Source organism: Excalfactoria chinensis, chromosome 2 (genome assembly GCF_039878825.1).
Source record: "Excalfactoria chinensis isolate bCotChi1 chromosome 2, bCotChi1.hap2, whole genome shotgun sequence".
Taxonomy (NCBI): Eukaryota; Metazoa; Chordata; class Aves; order Galliformes; family Phasianidae; genus Excalfactoria; species Excalfactoria chinensis.
This window is the reverse complement of record NC_092826.1, coordinates 132,339,298-132,359,792: the sequence shown is the minus strand read 5'-3', so window position 1 is coordinate 132,359,792 and position 20,495 is coordinate 132,339,298. Positions and strand designations below refer to the sequence as shown.

The following is a 20,495-nucleotide window of genomic DNA, read 5'->3' as shown; positions in this document are numbered from 1 at the left end:
GGGTGGATTCTTGTAATGCCTACACTTGAACAACTTGTTTCTTCTCCTGTTGCTTAGACACATGCTTGTAAATCAAGTAAAAGAGATTCTTCAGATCTTGCTGGCTGAATGCTGTCATAGGAAGCAATTCAGATCAAGGATCTAGAGATCCTTTAGTTAAATGCTTTATGACTTATTTCCAGAAGAAACAAAAGAAGGACTGTCAGTCCTTCTAAACTTTATTTTATTCTTTTAGCTCTGGGAAGTATTGCTGCACGCTTCCATTTTTGAAGCCGTAAGAAAAGCAAAATGTAAATCGACACATTTCTCACAGAAGGCACAAGGGAACCTAGTGAACCAGCAATCTGAGGACTGCCATCACATATTGGAAGAGGAATCCTTAATTTCACATTCACAACTCGAATTACAAAGTCATTACTAAAATGTGCATTTCTGACAGCTTTGTTCTGGAACCTCCGTTCCATAGCTGAAAGCCAACAGAGAATGAGACCGGTGGAAATTTGGATACACGCTCTGGCAGAGAGAAGGGGTAGCATGAAGGTAGTAGACTAGTTCTGTAACCCTTGCTTGCCCTCAGTGCATGTTATCCATTCACCTAGATTCGGCCTCAAGCAGCAACTGAATCAGTCAGGAACAAGAAATGGAAATATTCTTCACGTTACCGGTCAGTGTAATTTATTTAACTGGCTGCCAAAATGTTCTTCCTTTGTTTGTCTTTGTCCTCCACGATGTTTCTCTTGTTTCTACCACCTCAACAACTACAAAGTCATTAGTAAGTAAGTTTTAACCACACGACACCCCCAGGCTCTATATGCAAACTTCTGCTAAACAGACAGCTGCTCTGTGTCCAAAAATCACTTTCCATGGGAACGTTTATTGCTGATGGTGCCACAACTTCAGCTTACTATTCAGCGAATCCTAGCTCAAATTATTTAATATACAATTCAAAACATCTGTCCGAATGATCAGCGCTTTCCTGAGTGAAAGGCAAACTGCCCTCAACCCCCAGCATTAGTTCCCTCTGGACACCCCAAACACCTCAATCTCTCTTTGTTGACATGGATGGCATCTGGACTATTAGCAATCACAGATCACCGAGATACTCACCCTGTCTCCAGGTCGTACCATTGGTTCTTGTTTTGTGCCTAATTTATGTAGTATATTGTAAGCAACCTTCATACTTCTGGTCCAAAGTTTGCCTATTAACATAAAAATTGTAAAGTTAATTGTAACATTCCGTGTGCGTTTTGCAAAGAATGTCTGAGCAACAACAAAATAGCAGGAAAATTTGTATGAATTTTCCAACTAACTGTGATACCACTGCTGCAACTAGTGGAAATATCTAAATATGTACGGGATGCTTTCTTGAAGTTCAAGACAGCAACAATTCTGCAGCAGTTGAATCTGAACTCCCAAAGCCAGCTGTCAGAAGTGGCTGGAATACCACAAAGTCATGACAGAGTATAAGCAGGCTGGACAAACTGCATTTCAGCCCTGCATGATGTATGTAGCTTCCCTCCATGAGTATGACTTGGGGATCATGGTGGCACTTCCCCCACTCCAGCCCACCAAGGATAAAAGGAAAGGTGTCCCAAGAAGAAACAAGAAAAAAAAACATATCCAACAGGCAGAAAACACCCCACAAACTGAAGGAGCACACGGAAGCAGCAGGGACCCTCCAATCCTTAGCGCACCTGTATGCCATTTTTTAATTATAATTATGGCCTTTATTCAGTCTAACTTGGCATCTTCCTTTCCCTCCTTCCTAGAAGTTCCTTCCCTCACTTTCATTTCACTTGCTCCCAGGCATCCCTTCATTTTATCATCTGTCTTCTCCTTTACTTCATCTCTCCATCCCTGCACTTGACTAATCCTCATGAAGACCTCACCTCAGTATTCTCTAAAGAAAAAATGACCTCATCAGGATGTCACTGGCCCCACTGTGGCTTTCATTAATCCTTCAAGTGACGAGTATATCCCAGCTATGCAGGCTCTTCCAGAGAGCCTTTGTATAAAGACCTTGTTACTTCCATTTGAACAACACCTAGCATAGCAGACCTCTTTCTTGGCCGGCCCTCAGCTCTGTCCTGAAGCAGTATTCAGCCTGACAGTAATGAATCTTTAATTCATGCCCAACAATAACTTAAACGATAATAGGTTCTGACAACAGATTACCTACGGGCCTCAGCAGTTCAGGCACCCAAACAAGCAGTAATTGCCATTTATAATTAAGTCAAGCAGTTGTTAGAAGTTCCTCCACATTCTGGATATAAAATGCAATACTACTATATTATTTTAAGTGTCAATCTGATATAAAAGTACTGTACAATGAGAAGGCCAGATCTTTATTAACTCCTAGGAAAATTGGAAGGGTCACTGCTGCTTGTTATTGAGAAGGCCCTAAGTGTGATTACTTCTTGTGAAAACGGCAGTATTTTATCAGCAAATTAAGCTTTGCCAAGTTTTTCACATATTTAAAGCTGCTCCAGTATTTGGATGCTGAACTGCCTCAATGTTCAATGCAAACACGAGTCAATCAATTCTGTTCCATTGAAAACAGCATCAATACAGGAGTTGCTCTGCAGAATTAACCCTCATAACAGTGTAGTACAAATACCTGCTTTTATTGGAAAGAAATCTTTAAAAGCATCCATGTTGCAACAATCAACACTTAGAAATGATAAGCAAGTAGAATAAAAGCAAAGCGTCTTAGAAAAGCAAACATTCCTTCTCTTAAAGGTTTCCAGCACTAAAGTTTCAGTGGTGATAATCTTAAAAGAACAATTAGTGGTGATACAGAAACACGGAGAATGGAAATCAAGAGCTTGGTAGAAGTCTTGAATTTGAAGAACCATCTTTACATAAAACACTTTTGAGCTTAAAAATGAACGCTGAGATTTTAATACCTCATGTGAGAGACATAAGGGGGTGCTGTGAAAATTCTACTGGAAACTACATTTGTCACAAGTCTTAATTTTGCATTGGTGACATATTCACACTCATATTTATTATATCAAAACTGCCACTTTGTGACGTTTTCTTTGTGATTGACATGTATTCTTTCAGAAGTACATGGGTGCACAGTACATCTGGACCAAGGGGGGCAGCTGGCACTGAGCTGTGCTGGATCTGGAACACAGGGTCTCTCCTGCATCCCTCAGTACTTCCACAGCCCGAGGCCAGCATGCTACTGCAATCACCTGGCCCCAGTGCCAGCAGCAGAGGATCCCACTGCATGCAGGGCAGCCATCTTGTGCACTGATCCCACAGCAAGCCTCACACAGAGCTTGGCCCTCATTGTGCTCAACAGGAAGCTCGCCATTTCTCTTCCAGCTTCATTCCTGAAAAAAAAAGGGCTGCAAAGTGAGCAGCAATGCAGGAGCTGGAGCCAGGAACGCGTGAGTCACCAGGGCCAGGCCTGTGCTGCTGGATGGGGTGCTGCTGGAGGCACACTGAGCTGTGTTTGCTTTGCCACCTTGGCCGTTTGGCCTGCCAGTTCACTGGGAAACACAAAGAGCTCCATGACCGCAGGACAAAAGACCTCAAGAACAGAGGATGTTATAAAGAAGGAAACCTTTGAAGTGCTTCCTTCCTCACTTCTGCCTAGGTTGCAATTCAGAGTAATTCTTTTGTAAACTACAGAGATTAGACACTGCTGGGAAAAAGCTGATTGCTAAAATCTCTCCCACAAATCCCAGCGAGGAGACCTTGCCTTGACTTCAATACGGTGCTCATCTGCAGCTGTGCTCCATCCAGGGCTTTCACCTCAGTGAACCCTGTGCAGGGGAAACCCACCATGAAGACACGTGGCTGCAAAGGAAATCTTGCTGCTGGGGGTTGCTGAGGATATGGCCCTTTGCCGTTAGTTCAGCAGGTCTTCCTCAGATAAACATGCTGCCATCCATCTTCTACTAAGTTGGATTCAAGATGGGAGGGCAAAGGTAGGAGACTCAAGCAGCAGTTTCAGGCAGCAGAGGCTGAACTAGCCCACATCTCAGCTTATACCAACAACACTGCTGTAGCAAGAACAATTCTTCACTTTCCAGTAGAGATGGAAAGCAAGATCCAGGCAGGTACATCCACCTCCAGCACCACTGCTGCCTCCAGAGTCTGCGGCCCTCCTTATATTCACTGCCCTACCTGGTCCAGTCAAAGTGCTCCCCCATCTACCCTACCAGGACACTGGATGCTTGCAGTATTTGTTTCACCTGGCTCTAACATCCAGCAGTCACAGAATCATAGAATTGTCAGAGTAGAAGGAAACTTTGAAGGTCAGCTGGTCCATCCTCCTTGCAGTGAACAGGGACACCTACAGCTCAATCAGGTGCTCAGAGACCTGTCCAGCTTGACCCTGAATGTTTCCCAGGACAGGGCATCCACCACCACTCTGGACACCCTGTTTCAGTGCTTCACTACCCTTACTGCAAACAATCTTTTCCTTACATCCAGTATAAATCTCCACCCTTTCAGCTTGAAACCATTTCCCATTGTCCTATTGCAACAGATCCTGCTAAAGAACCTGTCCCTCCAGTCTAATTTGAATATCTGCTTTCTTTAGTATGAAAACAAAGGCTAGATCAGCCATTGAGGGAGGTTAATTCACTCATGAGAGATCTGAGTGCCCGGCGGCAGCACCAGGGTACCTCCAGAGGGGGCCAGGCTCCTGCACATCCTGTGCTGTGTCTGCCAGTCACACACAGGTGTCCTGGATAACAGCTTGCAATAAGGACGTGTATTTTTCAGTTTTCAGGTCCACAACAATCTTCCAAACAAACCAAACTGTTCAGTTTCCAACAAATTTCCTCAATTAATTTGTGAAAAACGACCCAAACTTGATGAAATTCAGCAAACACACACCTGGCCACTACTACAAATTTTCATCTTCTTACCTCTCAACAAGCTGTTTAATTTGGTGTTGGCATCCAAAATATTCCATAACTCTATAAGACACTAAGAAATCAAGCTTTCCCCTGCATCTGTCATTGCCTGTCTCATTTCTAACTGCCTAAGCATTTACCGAAATAAATCTTCTGATGACGAACACATCTTCCTTAGCCACTCCTGTCACCTGTCCCAAATATGCTGCCACACCTGCAAGCCCTCACAGCCCGTTCATGCAGTGAGGCCAAGTCACCTTTAATTCTCTTCCCGTACTTGCAAACCAAGCCCAGCATTCCCAGTGCCCAGCAAGTATCAGCAAGCACATGGCGCGGCAGCTATGACTCTGAAGCTGAGCCATGTCCAGCAGACATCACGCATGCAGATAGCAGGAGTGGATGAAAAACATCACCTCACCTCCTGGCAGATGTGACAAACATTGTTAACATCTGTCTGGGGCAAATTTCTTTCTTTTGTGTGTGTGTGTGCTGCTGGAATCATGATTTGCTTGTGTAGACTCTATAGCAATAACCACTTATTTTAAATGTCACTTGTAATCAATCTTGTTCTATAACAGCCTACTCAGAGGGCAGTGTCTTTTACCTACAAAAATTTACAGGCTAGAGTGAATTAATAGCTAGTCTCATCTGGTTAAGCAACACCTTATGAGGGTAAAGGAAACCACCAGGTCTTAAAAATCAAACAAAAAGGGAGCAGTCAATAAAATAGATATACTTTCTAAGTGATCCTATAGTAAATCCTTTTCCCTTCACAGATCAGTAGAAGGACTATACAGTTGTGTTGAATGTAAAGAAGGTTATAAGAGAAAAGCTGCAAAGGGAGAAAAATTGAAGACAAAACAAACCACAGTCAACTCCCCTGCTGAACTCTTTATGCTTTTAAGAACCACACAGCATTAACTCAGCAAAACCAAACTTGTGGTTGCTTACCAATCTCCGTGCACAGCAATTGCGAGACTGCCAAAACTTAACTGAAAATAATATTGTCAAACATTCATTCTTTCAAGAACACAATACGACATTTCTTACATTCAAGAGAAAAAATGGAAGACATTAAATCTGGTATAAATGCAGACTTCTTAAAGTAATGAAGGTAAAGGGACACTTTTTTTTCTATGCTGCAAAATAATAGTCACAGTTCTACTGCCCTGCTAACACTTCCTTCATAAACTAATTGCATCCATCCTAAGCAGCACGAGAAACAGTAATCTTTTTGGAAAAATATCCAAACAAAAGAACAAAACCATCTATTGCAGAGAATAAAGGCCTCCGGGCACACTCAGAATAGAGGTAATATTGCTTTTACAGTGCTGGATATTCCAGTAAAAAGCACAATTTTGCAATACAGATTTTCTTTTTTAAAATCATTTTCCTTATCCAAGAACAAACGTGTTAAAGCATTAACCAATTGTTTTATTGATTGATAAGGACCTGTCTCTGATCGCTCTCACCTCTGGAAGCAATGAGTCATTTCAGAGATAAGGACAATCTAGTCATGTAGCTACTTGGCTAGAAGCAGAGTTCCCTGTCTTCTCCTGGCAACTGTGGAATTCCTGACCTAGAGATGCTGGCCACAGGAGGACACAGGTGGCTGGGGTCATACACCAGCTGCAGCACAGCTCACGGATGGCTATTTTTGGTCTCTTGTTGAGTTTCAGTCATTTCAAGACACCCCCACTAGAAGGTGGAACAACACTGCTAAGACTGCATGACTTTGGCATCAAAATAGTTTAAAGAAAACGTTAGATTAAGCCGATGAGGTTTTCAGAATCAGATATAGTTAACTTTCATTTTTTCCCCAGGCATTCTGATCCTTCTCAGAATAATCATTCTACAGTCAGAAAAGTAGCTGTTATAGCATAAGTAGCATATAGGATTTAATTGTCTTTTATTCATGTTTCTCTTCTAAGAAATCACTAAGTGTTTCATTTTTAATACCAACAATAACAAAATTGACCGCCTGACTGCTCTGATTAACTTTGTCTGAGCAAGAAATTGCCCTCCTTCTCCTCAAAGCATATATTAGGTTTCTAGTCCAAGTTCAGATACGCATAAAGCCTTATAAAGACATGTTTCCCTCCCTTATCTCAGGCATTTCAGTTTATACATATTCAGTGATTTGATTTACAAAGGGATTGAGAATAACTTAACTAAGATGTTTTCCGCTTAGCCAAGTTCCCAGAGGAACAAAATGTTTGAGAATTAAGCAATATTCATAGCGTTTCATTCACTAGAAAGAGTTCAAGAGCTCTGAGTGCACCGAGTAACAATTACAGATGGGACACTGCAAATCATTTCAAGAATTTAAGCAAATCATTTCAAAAATTTGCTTTTACATCTCAAGTCTGGAAGAAATGCAGCCATTGATTTCTTCTACCTACAAACCAAACATGCTATGGAAGATATAAGGTAGGAAAATATGGTGAAAAATCACAGGAGATGATATAAGGAATTACAAATTAGATGAATTCCTACAGACGAACAAGAAGGCAGAGATTATTTTAGGCTAGAGCTGGAAGATTAACTCCTTTAAACTGGTTGTCTCTGTGAAAAATGACCTGCAATGTTCAGACTCTGAGTGGCCGCACAAAACTGAAGTAACACCTGGATCATTTATGGTACTGGGGGTAAAGCCCAAGTGACAGGCAGGAAAGGAATATTACCAATGTTGATCAAGGAAGGAGGAGTTGAAAATGCTTGGTGCAAAGGTAGTAAATACTCCTGCTCAGCCATAATGTGATTCAGCTGACATCTACAAATCTGTCACAGAGACATCCCTGGAACTCAGACTGGAGAGAAGGAAAGAGGTCTGGAATAAGCAGGTAAACCTGGGATCCCTCTGCAAGAAGCAGGAAAAGATGCTTTATATAAAAAGAGTAGGGAAGAAAAGATATCATGCAGAATCCTGCTTTTGCTCAAAAAGCTGAAGGATGAGTGAGATACAAACAGTAAGATACAAACTCAGAGGCTCCTGGAAGGTCTCAGTGTTGGTATTTTAAACTTTTAGCCATCTGATACAAAGAAATCCATTCAAAGTCATATTAATACTACACAGTAGGGTTGTGAGTAGACCCCCCCCTTTCAAAAGTTTATTACCACAAGGCTAGCAATAGAATGCACAAGGATAAAAAAATTATGCTTGCAAGTCCTTTACGGAGATCAAGACTTAATTTCTTTTAATGTTCAACTTTTTAAGATGCCACAATTGCTAGAAAAATAGCATAGAACCAAAAGGTGGCACTGGGACAACAAAATCATTCATAAAGGCACAAATGAAATGACAATGTGTAATAACAATAATCTTACAAAGGCAGTTGTAAACTAAGAAAATTAGAGAAAAAAAATCATGATGTTTTATGCCAAAAGGAAAAGGAAAGAATGACAGCTTGAAATCCAGCTAGCAGAGAATTCACTCCCTCTTCTATGAACTCTGATTTGTCATTTCTTTTCTCTGTTAAAAAAAAAGACTTTTTTTTTTTTTTTTTTTTTTTTTTTTTAAACCTTGTGAACTTACTAAAAGGCAACAGAAAAAATGATAGAAATGAAAAAAAAGCTTTAGTCAAATTTGTTCTGAGGATCTGGACAACTTATAAGAGGTTCTCAAGAAGAGATTGCTTAGGAAAAGGGAAGAAGCTGGGAGGCTTCACGAGCCCTTTGGAGGAGCTCTTCAGGCTGATCTGTTCAGCTTCCTGCCCTTCAGCAGAAGTAGGACATATGCACTGACTCTGGACAGAATCCCATATTCAGAAACGGTCTGATTCTCACTAACATCTTCATTTCCAGTCCTGTCAAACCTATTTAGAGCATTCAGTAGATGATATGAATAGCTCTTCTGCAAACATATAATAGCAAACTTAGAAGTTCTTTTCTATTTCCAAGTAAATGCCCTTAAGGAAAAAAACCATTGATCAGTAGTGAATCGTGTGCCCCCTAATTGAGGTAACTTCTTAACTTTGAGGTACCTAAGGGAAAATGTTTCATGCATGACCTTCAGTTCCTAAAGTTCTGGTATGCTTTAAAAGCCTCTAACTGTATTTGTAATCCCAAACTTCTTTTCAGCCAAGGACCATCACTCAATCTAAATCCTGAATGGGAAGGCACATTCAGCTCTGAACAATTCCTCTATGTCACAGTATGTAGAAATATTCTCTGCATGGAATATTTATTATTAATATATTCTCTAGTTCCCCAAGAAGACAGAAATAACAAAAAGGCAAAATCCACACCAATAACACAGAGAAATGTTCTGACTTGCTCTCAGAGTTTCATGGTTATTCACAGTAATCCTTTCGACTATCCCAAAAGTATCTTTAATTTCGCAAAATTAGGAGCTATTATTTGACAAAGATAACCCTATGATTATTTCCATTTGGCCTTCCTTGGTACAAATGATAGTCATGAAGAACACACTGAAATACACCAACATACCAAAGATCACACTGAAATAGGTCTTGGCTAATCTATTTCAAGGGAGTATGCTTGCTAGCTGTACAACTATGTACCAGGAAGAATAATTCATATTACATGTACTGTAATACCTGTAGAACACAGGAAAAAAAAATCCTATATTAACTTCTTTAGGAAGCTGGAAAATGTTTTATAGCAGGTTCTGCTTTTTTCAGAACAAAACTTGAAAATATCCAAGCGTGATGGATTTAGACCTTAATCTTCAGGAAAATGTGCCCTATACACATTTCTATTTAGAAAGTGGTTTTAATTTCCAATCTATGACTCTATGGATGTATCAGCCCCTCTTTGTATACTTCATAACATAACAACTCAGAAACTCAGACACCGATGGCTTAAGAACTCTTTTTTACCCTACTCAGATATGGAAAAGGTGTATAATTTGAGTGCTTTTTCCACTATACATTTACGTATCTTCCAAACAGACAGACAATGTACTATACATAAAAGCACAAGGAATTCAAAGAATGCTCACCGTAAGTGAGAATGTACAGTGGTTTTCCATTGGTATCCATAGTGGTTAGGCAAGGAGCTTTTGGTGAGATGGTCCCCCATCGCTGCAAAGCTGCTTCCAGAGAAGGTGGCCAATTTGTAACCACACCTAATTGTTCCCCACGCATAGCCAACATCTGAGCTCCTTCTGGCTTTGGCTGGTTTGGATCTGGCTGTTGAACTTATGATTATGAAAAGATACACAGTTACCATGTAAATTCTATACCTTGTTTACACCTGTGTAACCAAGAGAATAAGTTACCTTTGCAAAATTTCCTGAAAACAACCATGTTAGAAGGTCTTGAGAAATAACAGAGAAATAAAATAGAATAACATTTAACTTCAATAGAGATCAAGCAACTGATACACCTTAGGAACGCATGTGCTTTCTTTACAGTAGATCTGCAAGCAGGGAACGAAACTGCTGAGGCAGCATGCATATATTCCTCAATCCTTCTTTATTCCTAAAGAGAGACAGAGAATACTTTTTCCTGTCAAAAATTCAATAATAAGATGCACTGCAGAACTACTGAAAAATTGTACTCCGGTAAGTCATCAGTAACACATCGATTTAAGTCAGGCTTAGTTAGAACATTCTGATAGCCTGCTACAAAGGCTATTTAAATCACCAGATCCTGACAAATCTTAATTCTAAAAGCATTGGCCTCCTTAAAAACAAATTTCCATTTATTGACTTTATCCTTGTTTCTGTTTTATAGTTAGCTCATTTCTCTGATGCTCTTTTGTTACATTAAGGATATGTAAAACATTCCACACGCTCCTGCACTGACAGGTTTTCTCATATTGGTGTTCAAAAGAAATGGCCATAATACAAAGCCGAACACTCTCAGAGCAAAGCTTTCCCCTGCTCCCTTCTGCAGTTACATTGCAAGCAGAACAACGAGCAAACAACAGAGACTTTTGATTCTATTATACTATATCCGAGCTCACTACAAGCAGATTCCACTGAAGATCAACACTTTTTTGTACTTATCGGTACAGGGAGCGCTTACTTACTTAGTTTTCTAGGAAGTCAACGTGCGAGACAAACATTTCACAGAGTTTTAATAAGAGATCCCCAAACCTTTTGAAAAACAGTCATTTTACCTTCTAACAATTCCTCAAAGTCATCTACAAAGAATTCTCGTAATGGTGGTCGTTTGGGCCGTTTTAGTGTATTGACCAGCTGCTGAATCTTTGCTGACACTCTGCTGCTCACTGGTACTCCTGCAGGACAGGGATCAATGGAGACATCAGTCGACCGCTAAGCTGAACACCACCAGACGTTAAGTGCGGTAAGAAAAGGGCAAGGACTGCAAGGCCACAACTACAGTTTCATGCCATCTCATGACTGCAACTCAAGTTAAGTATTCAACATTAAGACATTAAGATCATTTCAGCATAAAGGAACAATAATGCCTAGTGTAAATAAAACCAATACAGTAACGTCAGAGTGAGCTTGCAAAGTTAGAGGGGAAAAGCACACAGAACGGGAGAGAGAAGAACAGCAAAAAAGCACTCTGTACAAACAATGCTGGCAACTTCAGAGAACTCTACTAGAAGGTATGAAGATGGGCATTGGCTCTGCCCATGGTTACTGGTTACACCAACACTGACTGACAAGAGTACTTCAGCAGACAGCAGCTCTGCAAGGAGTATGGGTCATAGGTTCTGCCCCATCATTATTCTTGCTTGCTCTTTACACCATAACGGGCATCTGTCCAATATCCATCTTCAACATGACCGATATCTTTGTATTACTTCAACATGACCCTGTATTCCCCAAAAGTCCCTAAAGCCAATTCCAAGGGCAGCATGCTTGTCCATGCATCACTTTGAGAAATACAACTATGAACAGCAGCATGGGGCAACAGGCACTTGTAAAACATAATCCCACCAGCCATCTCCACCCCTCCCCTTCCCTGGTAGAGTGCAAAACTTCTGTAACATTCATGTCACCTGACGATGAACTAAGAGCTTTCTGTCACTGCATTGCAGACATTTCAACTTCCCACCCTTCTGTAAGGCTGGCTATCACTTTTCTACCAAGTGGTTTTTATAGCCAGAGCTGCTATGTTTAGGTGTAATACACTTGGTCAACAATTCCACACTTTGCTGAGATATGGCTCAATATGTTTTAGAAAAGAGGAGCAATAAATAAGAAAGGGTTTACAAATAACTGTTTTTCAAAAAAAAAATAAAAATAAATACACTCAGGAAATGAAACTTCAAGTACGACACTTTTTAAGACGTAGCCATCCTATTATGTCATATTCTGGGCCCTTTAAAAAACAGCCCAGCTGTACCCACACATCATGATAAGAGCAGAAAAGCAGATCCAGAGAGATCTGCTGCTTTCATTTGCCAAGCAGTTTTTACAGGGAATCAGCCCTGCTGATTAAGAAATACGTCTGTATGTCAGCTTCATGTATAGCAGTTTATTTTAGGACTCCAAAGATGCTGTACCTTTTCATGTGTCTTTATGTCACAGTTGTCCAGAAGAAACAAAGAGCAGACACATACGTTAACTTTTGAAGATTACAGTACACAAAAAGAAAGCAATTTCAATTTATGACATACCATCACCGGTTTCCATAAGTTCAGCATTTCCATACTTTGGTGCCACCCGTGCCGTTGATCCTTGTGGTCTTTCTACTTGTATTGAGTGTTCTGAAGTGTAAGTGGTAACATCTGGAGGGGCAGAATGATTTTCTGTGAAAAACAAGTTAAAAGGTTTAACCACGGCACCTCTTGTGTTGAAGGGCAGAAAAACAAAAGGAAAGAGCATTTGGTATTTCTGATTTTCGACATTCAAACCAGCACTGAAGTTAACGCACAAAATGGATGCATTCAACTATAAAGTACATCACAATTTTAATGCATCACGTTTCCTTTGATTTAAACAAGGGCCACATATCTACAAGCACGCAAGCAATAAGCTAAAAAAAATTATATAATTAGGTTGTTGATTCTACACTGACATTTAATTTTATACTAAGTTAAATTTTGTGCACAGCTTCCAATAGGAAAAGACCCAGAAAAACACACTCCTCACAGGTTATCACATTAGTTTTTCGAAACAAAAACAATATGGCACGTTGTCAGTCAATTGCAAGTGTCAATGCTCACTGCTTTTATAGCCTATGTAGTTTGAATATGTCAGTTTCATTTAAGAAAGGAAATCACTGGTTTGTTAAGAGGAAAAAAAAAAAGGCAACACAACCACAGCAGGGCTGGAATCTGGGGGAAAGAAATAAAGTGGAAAGAAAGATGAACTTTGCATTCTGCATGGACACTTGCTTGTCTACTATTTTTAGACAGAGCTATTTCAATTCTTCCGCACAACAAAGACTTGCCTTCCAGAAGGCAAACACAATTTGATCTGACTCATTCCAGCACTCCTAAACAATTCCACAGAGCTAATCTTTCTATTTCATAGCCTGATAGCTCAGCATGCAATCACAGTTTGTTTTCGCATGTTTTCAGGTCTCGGTGTCTATTATCTACGTATTGTGTGCTATTTTTATCCTTTGTCTAATAATTTTTTCCATGTTTTTATCAGCATTGGGTAGATGGAGATAAATACCATGAGCAAACAACTTCTCTCTTTATTGACATAAATGATCCCCAGCAGCCTCTGAGATACAAAACAAGATAAGTCTTTATATTGCTGCCAATGAAGTGAAGAGAAATATTCTCCACTTTAAAACAGGGAATGAGTCTTTAAGATACAAAAACTCTGGAAAAAAAATACAATCTTGTGCAAATATTACATTCAAGATGCATTTTTTAGTATCTATCTTCTATAAGCATTATGATGGCATAAATCCACCGTAACACCAACTTCCATAACAAAGAAGTTTTATCTGAAATGTAACTATCAAGCCTTTCCATGGGTCTTGAACTTTGGGTCATCGTAATTCTTGTGCATTCAATCATAAATTCGTGCACCATCAGCAGAGATAAACAGTCTTCATGGCTACAAATACAGTATACAGAAGCTGTATTAGAGGTCTATTCTGCATAGGTCAAATATGAATGCAGAACTTGACTATCATCACACACACACAAAAAAAAAAAACTGAAATGATATTAATGTCTGTAGTTATTAATGTTTATATTCATGAATATCAAAGACAGTGCTGTAAATGGCTGAAGAAAATATGGGATGTCTTACGGTGCCACTCACAAACATTTGGCATCCTACATCGGTCCAACTGAGCCTTTTGATTCTGATCACCTCCACTCAGCATTTTACTGAAAGAATGACTTTATATGGTGTTATAAGTGACCAACTGAAGTACAATAGCTTGGACCATGAGGCTTATAATGGTAATTATTTGAAAAATGCCTTCATTTCAGACGTCTTGTCATTTATCAAGTGTTTCAGACTCAGCACAATTTTTGCCCTTTCTTGCTAAGTGGCAGCGTTTTATAGATCGCTATTGAATTACCCAATAAATAAGTCAATTAAAAAATGCTGATGTTTATCTTTTTATCTTCTACTTATAATGCAGTTTTGGTATGCAAAATGGAGAGAGGAACAAGACTAACAAAAGCATTGTACTTAGTCAGCTATTAGAAACACGAGAAACTATTTTTTATTAGCTATAATCGTTTACATCTCTCCAGCAAAGCATTTCCATCTTCAAGAGGTTACAAGGCAAACTGGATTTGAGATAAAGTATCTCCTTTCAGGTTTTAACATTAATAAGATTTCTTTAATGCACAGGAGAGAAGACACGTGACCTATAGCAACACAGAGCAGAGATGCTTTCCCTTCAGATCTATACAAATGAAATTAAGTATTTCTTCATAACACATGGCACTAGCAGGGTGAAATAAAATGAGAAAGAAGCAACCCATTACTTTGTAAAAAGGCTTACTTTGGAAGAAGCACCACTAGCACTTGAAAGTACCCCAAATGAGTTCAATTCCCTATGTGGTCACCACTGGCTGGCCAGAGAATGGGGTTTTAGCACAGCCCGTACATCTGCTATTTATGTTTCTATTGAGAAGAATCCTCATCTTACAGAAGAGGAATAATAAGGCTTGTCTTGCTCTCATTCTGTATGGGATCTGCTAAGCAGGTGCCTTATCATGGCAATATCTGCAGCTGTAGGTTTCGTCCATTAGATTTATAAATCTTCAATCAGTTCCCCTCTCAGAATCAGGCTTGGAGCAATGAAAATCACACAGAGAAAAATCTGGTCTGAATGACTTCTAAAGAAAATGTTAATTATTACTTGATGTGAAATGTATTCTTTTTGTGTAGAACAGTCAGAGTGGGCTTAGGTTATGGACACAATCTGGATAAAAATGCTTGGTCTTATGTCAGGTAACTAGAAGTAATGTTTGAGGTTTAGTTAAGAATAATCTTATGATGATGAAAAAGTAGAAACCGTGACAGCTGTATGACTTCAAAGAATTTTCTCCATCAAATACATACGTTCTTGCACCTCCTCTCCCCATCTACTCCAATATGATTGCAGTAGATCACAGACTGAACAGCTGTTTCCAGTTAAGACTCTTCATTTCTGCCACTGGAGTCATGCAATCCAACCCATTTGAAAATGAGAAAGAAGCAATAATTCAGAGCACAGTCATAAGGACAGAGGGTGTATGTTGACTGAGTCCCGTGATGAAGGAGAAGCAGAGAGGTAGAGGAATACTTTCCACTGGAACTTTGGAAGCACAGAAAGCATCACAAACTTGGACTCTCCAGGAATTTAAAGAACACCCCTACAGTGCTGTACTTTTACCATCATACTGTACAATACACCAGCTGACTTTTGACTGCGTTAATAACATCCAGGTGACAGAGGCTATTTTAAACTAGCCTTTGGATAAGTTGATACTCCTCCTCAGATCACATAAGGATTTTAAAGTTGCCAAAGATCTATCTTTCATGCCTTATGGCACACGTTTTTATATTGGTTTTAACATTAACCTATATAGCTTTTAACTTGAATTGAGGTCTTTGATTTTCAAACAGAAACATATAAAGGAAACATTAAGAGTACGTAAAAAGATCAAAAGCTTTGAGATATTCAACACTTCAATCTATATAAATTTATAATCACAAGTAAGCACTGTGTGCTTATCACCACATGGACATTCTGAGCTCTGGGATGTGTTTTCTGACCTTGATTTTTATTAGGTTCAAAAAATTCAGGAAAAGGAAATTTTACAGACCTTATAAACACATGAAGCACTGACTCAAAAGATGTAATGAGGATTAAATATTTTTTACTGCAAACACTCTAAGTTCAGGAGTTACCCAATGCAGTTTTGAAATCTATGCCAAACTAGAGATTGTCCCCTTAGCCAAGTACAGACACTTGAGTATCTCAAAGGTGAGGATAAATAAAGGGAATCCATCCTATGTTGGACCTTTAATGACAACAGAGTAGTAGAAGCCACAAAATTAAACGAACAGTATAGTATAGAACACAAATAATAGCTTATGCAAATTATCTAAATGATCCATAAGGATGAACTTTGATTACATCATAGTCAGAACTTTGCATCGAACCTCTTCTCAGGACTGCATCACAGCTCTTACACCAGAAAAAGCTTCTTTTCATTCTGCAATGCATTCCAGAAGACAAACCCTAATGGATATCACAGTTGAGGGCTTTTTTTGGTTACCATTAAGGGGTTTTCCTACTGTCCCTTAAATTTGTACCTATCAAAAACAGCATCTTGCGAGCATGGCCATATATTTTTACACACTTACAGACATTTTCTCTTGTGTAGGCTGATCTGTCTCTGGAGAACAACTCCCCAGACTAAAAAGACATCAAGCCATGGGAATATACATCAGTTATCATCTGTGAAGCTTCTGTTACTTTTTCCAGCTATCTTAGCAACAAAGATTGATGGTAACCTTAAGATCACAGTCTGAAGCTGTTAGCAAATATCAGTTATGATTTTGTATCCAAATGACCTTTACATTCATACATTACAACACTGTCCTGCTAGCGATGCCATTTAAGGTATCTTGTTGTTAGAATAAAAGTATACATACACTGAGGTAAGTTTATCTATTTCCTTCAATTGAGAGATGTTTCCAGTCAACAAAAAAGAAAAAAAAAAAGGTAAAAGTAGTATTTTGCCTCTTCCACAAAATACTGACAACTTAATTTAGCTCTAAAATCACTGTATTACTTACCGCAGACTCAGTGCTTATGAGAGAAGACTCACTGTGCTGGATTTAAAGTTACTGAAATGTCACACTATAAAGAAGCTATATTTAAAGACATATTAAGACCTGGTGTGTGAGTAATGTAACCTTTTAAGAGTTGGGATAAATTTAATTCTGTACACTATAATTTCCTCTAGCATTTTAAGATGAAGTCGGAGAAAATAACCAAATGCGATGATTAATGTGTCCAGGAGTGCATGTATTTCTGTAACAAGGTTCTAAGCTATTCATTTAGCATGAATTTAAGAATACAATATAATTTCTTCCTCTATCTGCAACTCAGCAATTCCACATATACTTGGAGAGGAATGATCAGATGAGGAACACTCAAATTAAAAAATGCATTTAGTATGTGCAACAGAATAGTACCCAGGTTGCCTGATCTGTTCCAATACAGAGTTAACCAGCTTTGTAGTGAGAGAGCCCAACAAACAGCCACAGCAAGAATGCACCCAAAGCAGATGCTTCACGTGATGAACAGCAGTTACTGGAGAACGAAGGGAGAACAAGCCTTGCTCTCCATGTGGCTAGACTAATACCACCTTGTTCAAATGAAGACTAATGGCAATAGCTCAATATCCAGAAACAGTTAATGATGTCTGTGAACTTCAGGCCCATAATGGAAAGAAAGTCTTAACTTCATAGGATCTTTCCAAAGGATATAAACAAGCTATTAATAATAATACCGGTTCCCTTTTCTAAAGGTATACAACAGTCTTTCTCAAGGGTTATAATAGTTAGATATTCCAGCCCAAGTATTCCAGATTTCATTAACAAGATCTATTCTTAACAGAGAATTACCAAAGATCACTCAAGCTATGTAACTGAACTACTGAAGATGTAGGAGAATCTTGTGTGCCAGCAATCCCTAATGCTTCATGCACTAATTTTCCTTTCTTTAGTGCTAAGTTACAAAATTCATGTGAATGCACATTTAAGATATATGGGAGCCAATAACTAAACCATGCAAGCCATAGTAGAAATTTACCCCTAGATCTTAATTGCTTTCTTTTCCAAGTTAAGAACACAGGAATAGATCTCCATATTACAAACATAAATTGAAGGAAAAAAAAAATAAAGGGAAAGAAGAAAAAGCATAAGCAAGTCGTTTGTAAGGCTTCAAATGGCAGCATCAGCTGTCTGTGAGGGACAACATTCACATTAAACTGAAGATACTGAAAATGTTGGTATACTAACCTATATGTGTTTGAGCCATAACATCAGCTAGTCTGTGTGCAGCACCACTGCCTCCACTTTGTGTTGAGGAGGAGGAAGTGGTTGATGTGGTAGAGCCATGGATCGCTTGACTGATCCAATGTTCCATGTTTATACTCCCCTGACTCGAGGTAGGAGTTCCCTGGGAGTCGCCTTGGACAGAGCCTTCATCTTCTGATCCAGAAGAAGTATCTAATAATTAAAAATAGCCTGTTACTTACCCTGCTTTTATTCGTTTGAACTAGAAATAAAGCACATTCACGTCACAAAGAAAACTGCCATGAAGAAAAACTTGCGAAGGCAGGCAAACACAGTAAGAAAAGACTGTAATACTGAAAATCCTGAAATTAAAGTCAATTGTGAGCTGTGCACCCACACTAACACACCATGGCTCCTGTATTATCCTATGAAAACAAAGTTTCTTCCTTTATCACGCAACTTGAGACCTTCTGCAGATCTCCAACTGCATATTAACAACACAGAACACTTCCCCAAGCTCACTCCAGAGTCTGTAAAAAGCCCACCCATCAATAAGAAATTAAGTCTCAGCTGATTCTGGCAATGTAGTAAATTCAAAGAGAGGTGGTACAACACATTGTAAAGGTACCTGCTAAGGAGTAAGCCAGAAACATGAAAGATAAATTAATCATGTATTACATTACAAGTCTGCCATAGTGTCTCATAAGTTCAGAAAGAGTAATGTTACTTCAGGTAACACCAAGGGCAAAGCAGTTATAGAAAGTGCCCCTGCTGACTTTTCTTCTTCTCCTCTTCAAACACATCTCAATGTTTCATAAAATACACAAACAAAAATGTTCACCTGGAGGTGTATAGGCATCCATCGATGTTTGCACCACCAATGAACGTCGTTTTGAGGGCATGGGGACTGCCATTTTCCTTTCTTTATGTTTAGCAAGGGCTGCCTGAACTGCTTCTGTGTGGACATCTGGAAGGAAAGAGAGAATCAAGTTAGTGTTCAAACAGAAAAAAGAAGCTGTATATGAATTCAGTGCATCTGCACACAGGTTGGTTTGTAGTCCAGTGATGTTGACATTGACAGCACCCATGAGATGATGAATGCCCAGCAACACGTGGGATCTAAAAAGGCCTGCACCAGTATTCCTCATGGTAGAAAGAAAAGGTAAAAGTGATAAGCACTGCACCAGCAAACATGAGCTTTGAGCTGTACCATTCTCCCAGAACACTTGCACTGTTTGAACAGTAGCAACCATGTTTCCATAGAGCACATCTCTGCTTAACAGCGTTCTAAAGGAAGTTGGTACTTCAGCAACAATGACACTTCATACCTACATGCAGCAGTCTGCTTCCCCACAGTAGAAAAAAGCCGTTCACTATGTGCAAAATATACCAATAACATGTTTTGATAATTACACTGCTTGGTGTAAACCTATTAACTACTGCAAGTATACACTGAAAAAATCCTGACTTTAATATCTTGCCCTACTTATGTATTTCTATGATCCTGGGAAAGATGTACATAAAAAGACTAAGCAAAACACATGGTAGTGTGTCACTTGTGGTTAAACAACTTGCACACAGCAGCCATCTGGCACATGACTGGAAAAACATCAGATGATTTCCTTTCACCTATTGCTTATAGCTGTAAAAACTGCAGCAACAATTGCGTGCACAACCTGGCTATGTCCAGTGGTGAAATAAGAGCAGAGTGATGTGGGTCTAATCAACCCCACCTCTGCTGCTCCTGTTTCTGGGTGGGCAGCACACAACTTATTTCCTACTCCTGCAGAGATGTGGTGGCAGCTCTGACTGGGCAGCATTCCCTGAGAAAAGCAACACAGAGAGTATAATGTACACCAACCTTACTTAAAGAGCTGCTAATTGGACCACTCAGTGTACGTGTCCTGCTGTACACAGACTGAGAAGGATGACTGGAAGCATTAGATGACACACACTGCTGCTAAGCCACAATGGCTCATCTGTAATAGTGTTCCCTACCTTCTGCCAGAGCTTAAGCACCTCTCAGTACCAGCCTGCAGGGAAAAGTAAATCTAAGAAAAAGAACTGCTTCTGTGAGCTGTTTTTTGTTTGTTTTAAGCTGTGAAGAGAATGAGTATATCAAAGTAAGACAAGCAAGAAGAGCTGGAAAAGCACACCCAAACTACAATAGAAGAGCCACCAGGCTGACAGACTGAAACAGGGGAAGATGGCAACTCTAACATCACATCAGAAACATT

The 20,495-nt window shown here is 39.4% G+C and overlaps 1 protein-coding gene across 3 annotated transcripts in view; it reads right to left on the bottom strand.

Moving 5' to 3' along the window:
* DIP2C (disco interacting protein 2 homolog C) overlaps positions 1–20,495 on the bottom strand; it is a 272,627-nt gene that overhangs the window by 84,030 nt on the left and 168,102 nt on the right. For all 3 annotated transcript variants that reach the window (XM_072327844.1, XM_072327842.1, XM_072327843.1), the window contains 6 exons: positions 19,100–19,225; positions 18,262–18,471; positions 12,438–12,569; positions 10,965–11,084; positions 9,841–10,038; positions 1,108–1,199 (listed from right to left, as the gene is read on the bottom strand). In XM_072327844.1, the coding sequence (XP_072183945.1) occupies positions 1,108–1,199; positions 9,841–10,038; positions 10,965–11,084; positions 12,438–12,569; positions 18,262–18,471; positions 19,100–19,225 (878 nt within the window). The remainder of the gene's footprint in view (positions 1–1,107; positions 1,200–9,840; positions 10,039–10,964; positions 11,085–12,437; positions 12,570–18,261; positions 18,472–19,099; positions 19,226–20,495) is intronic.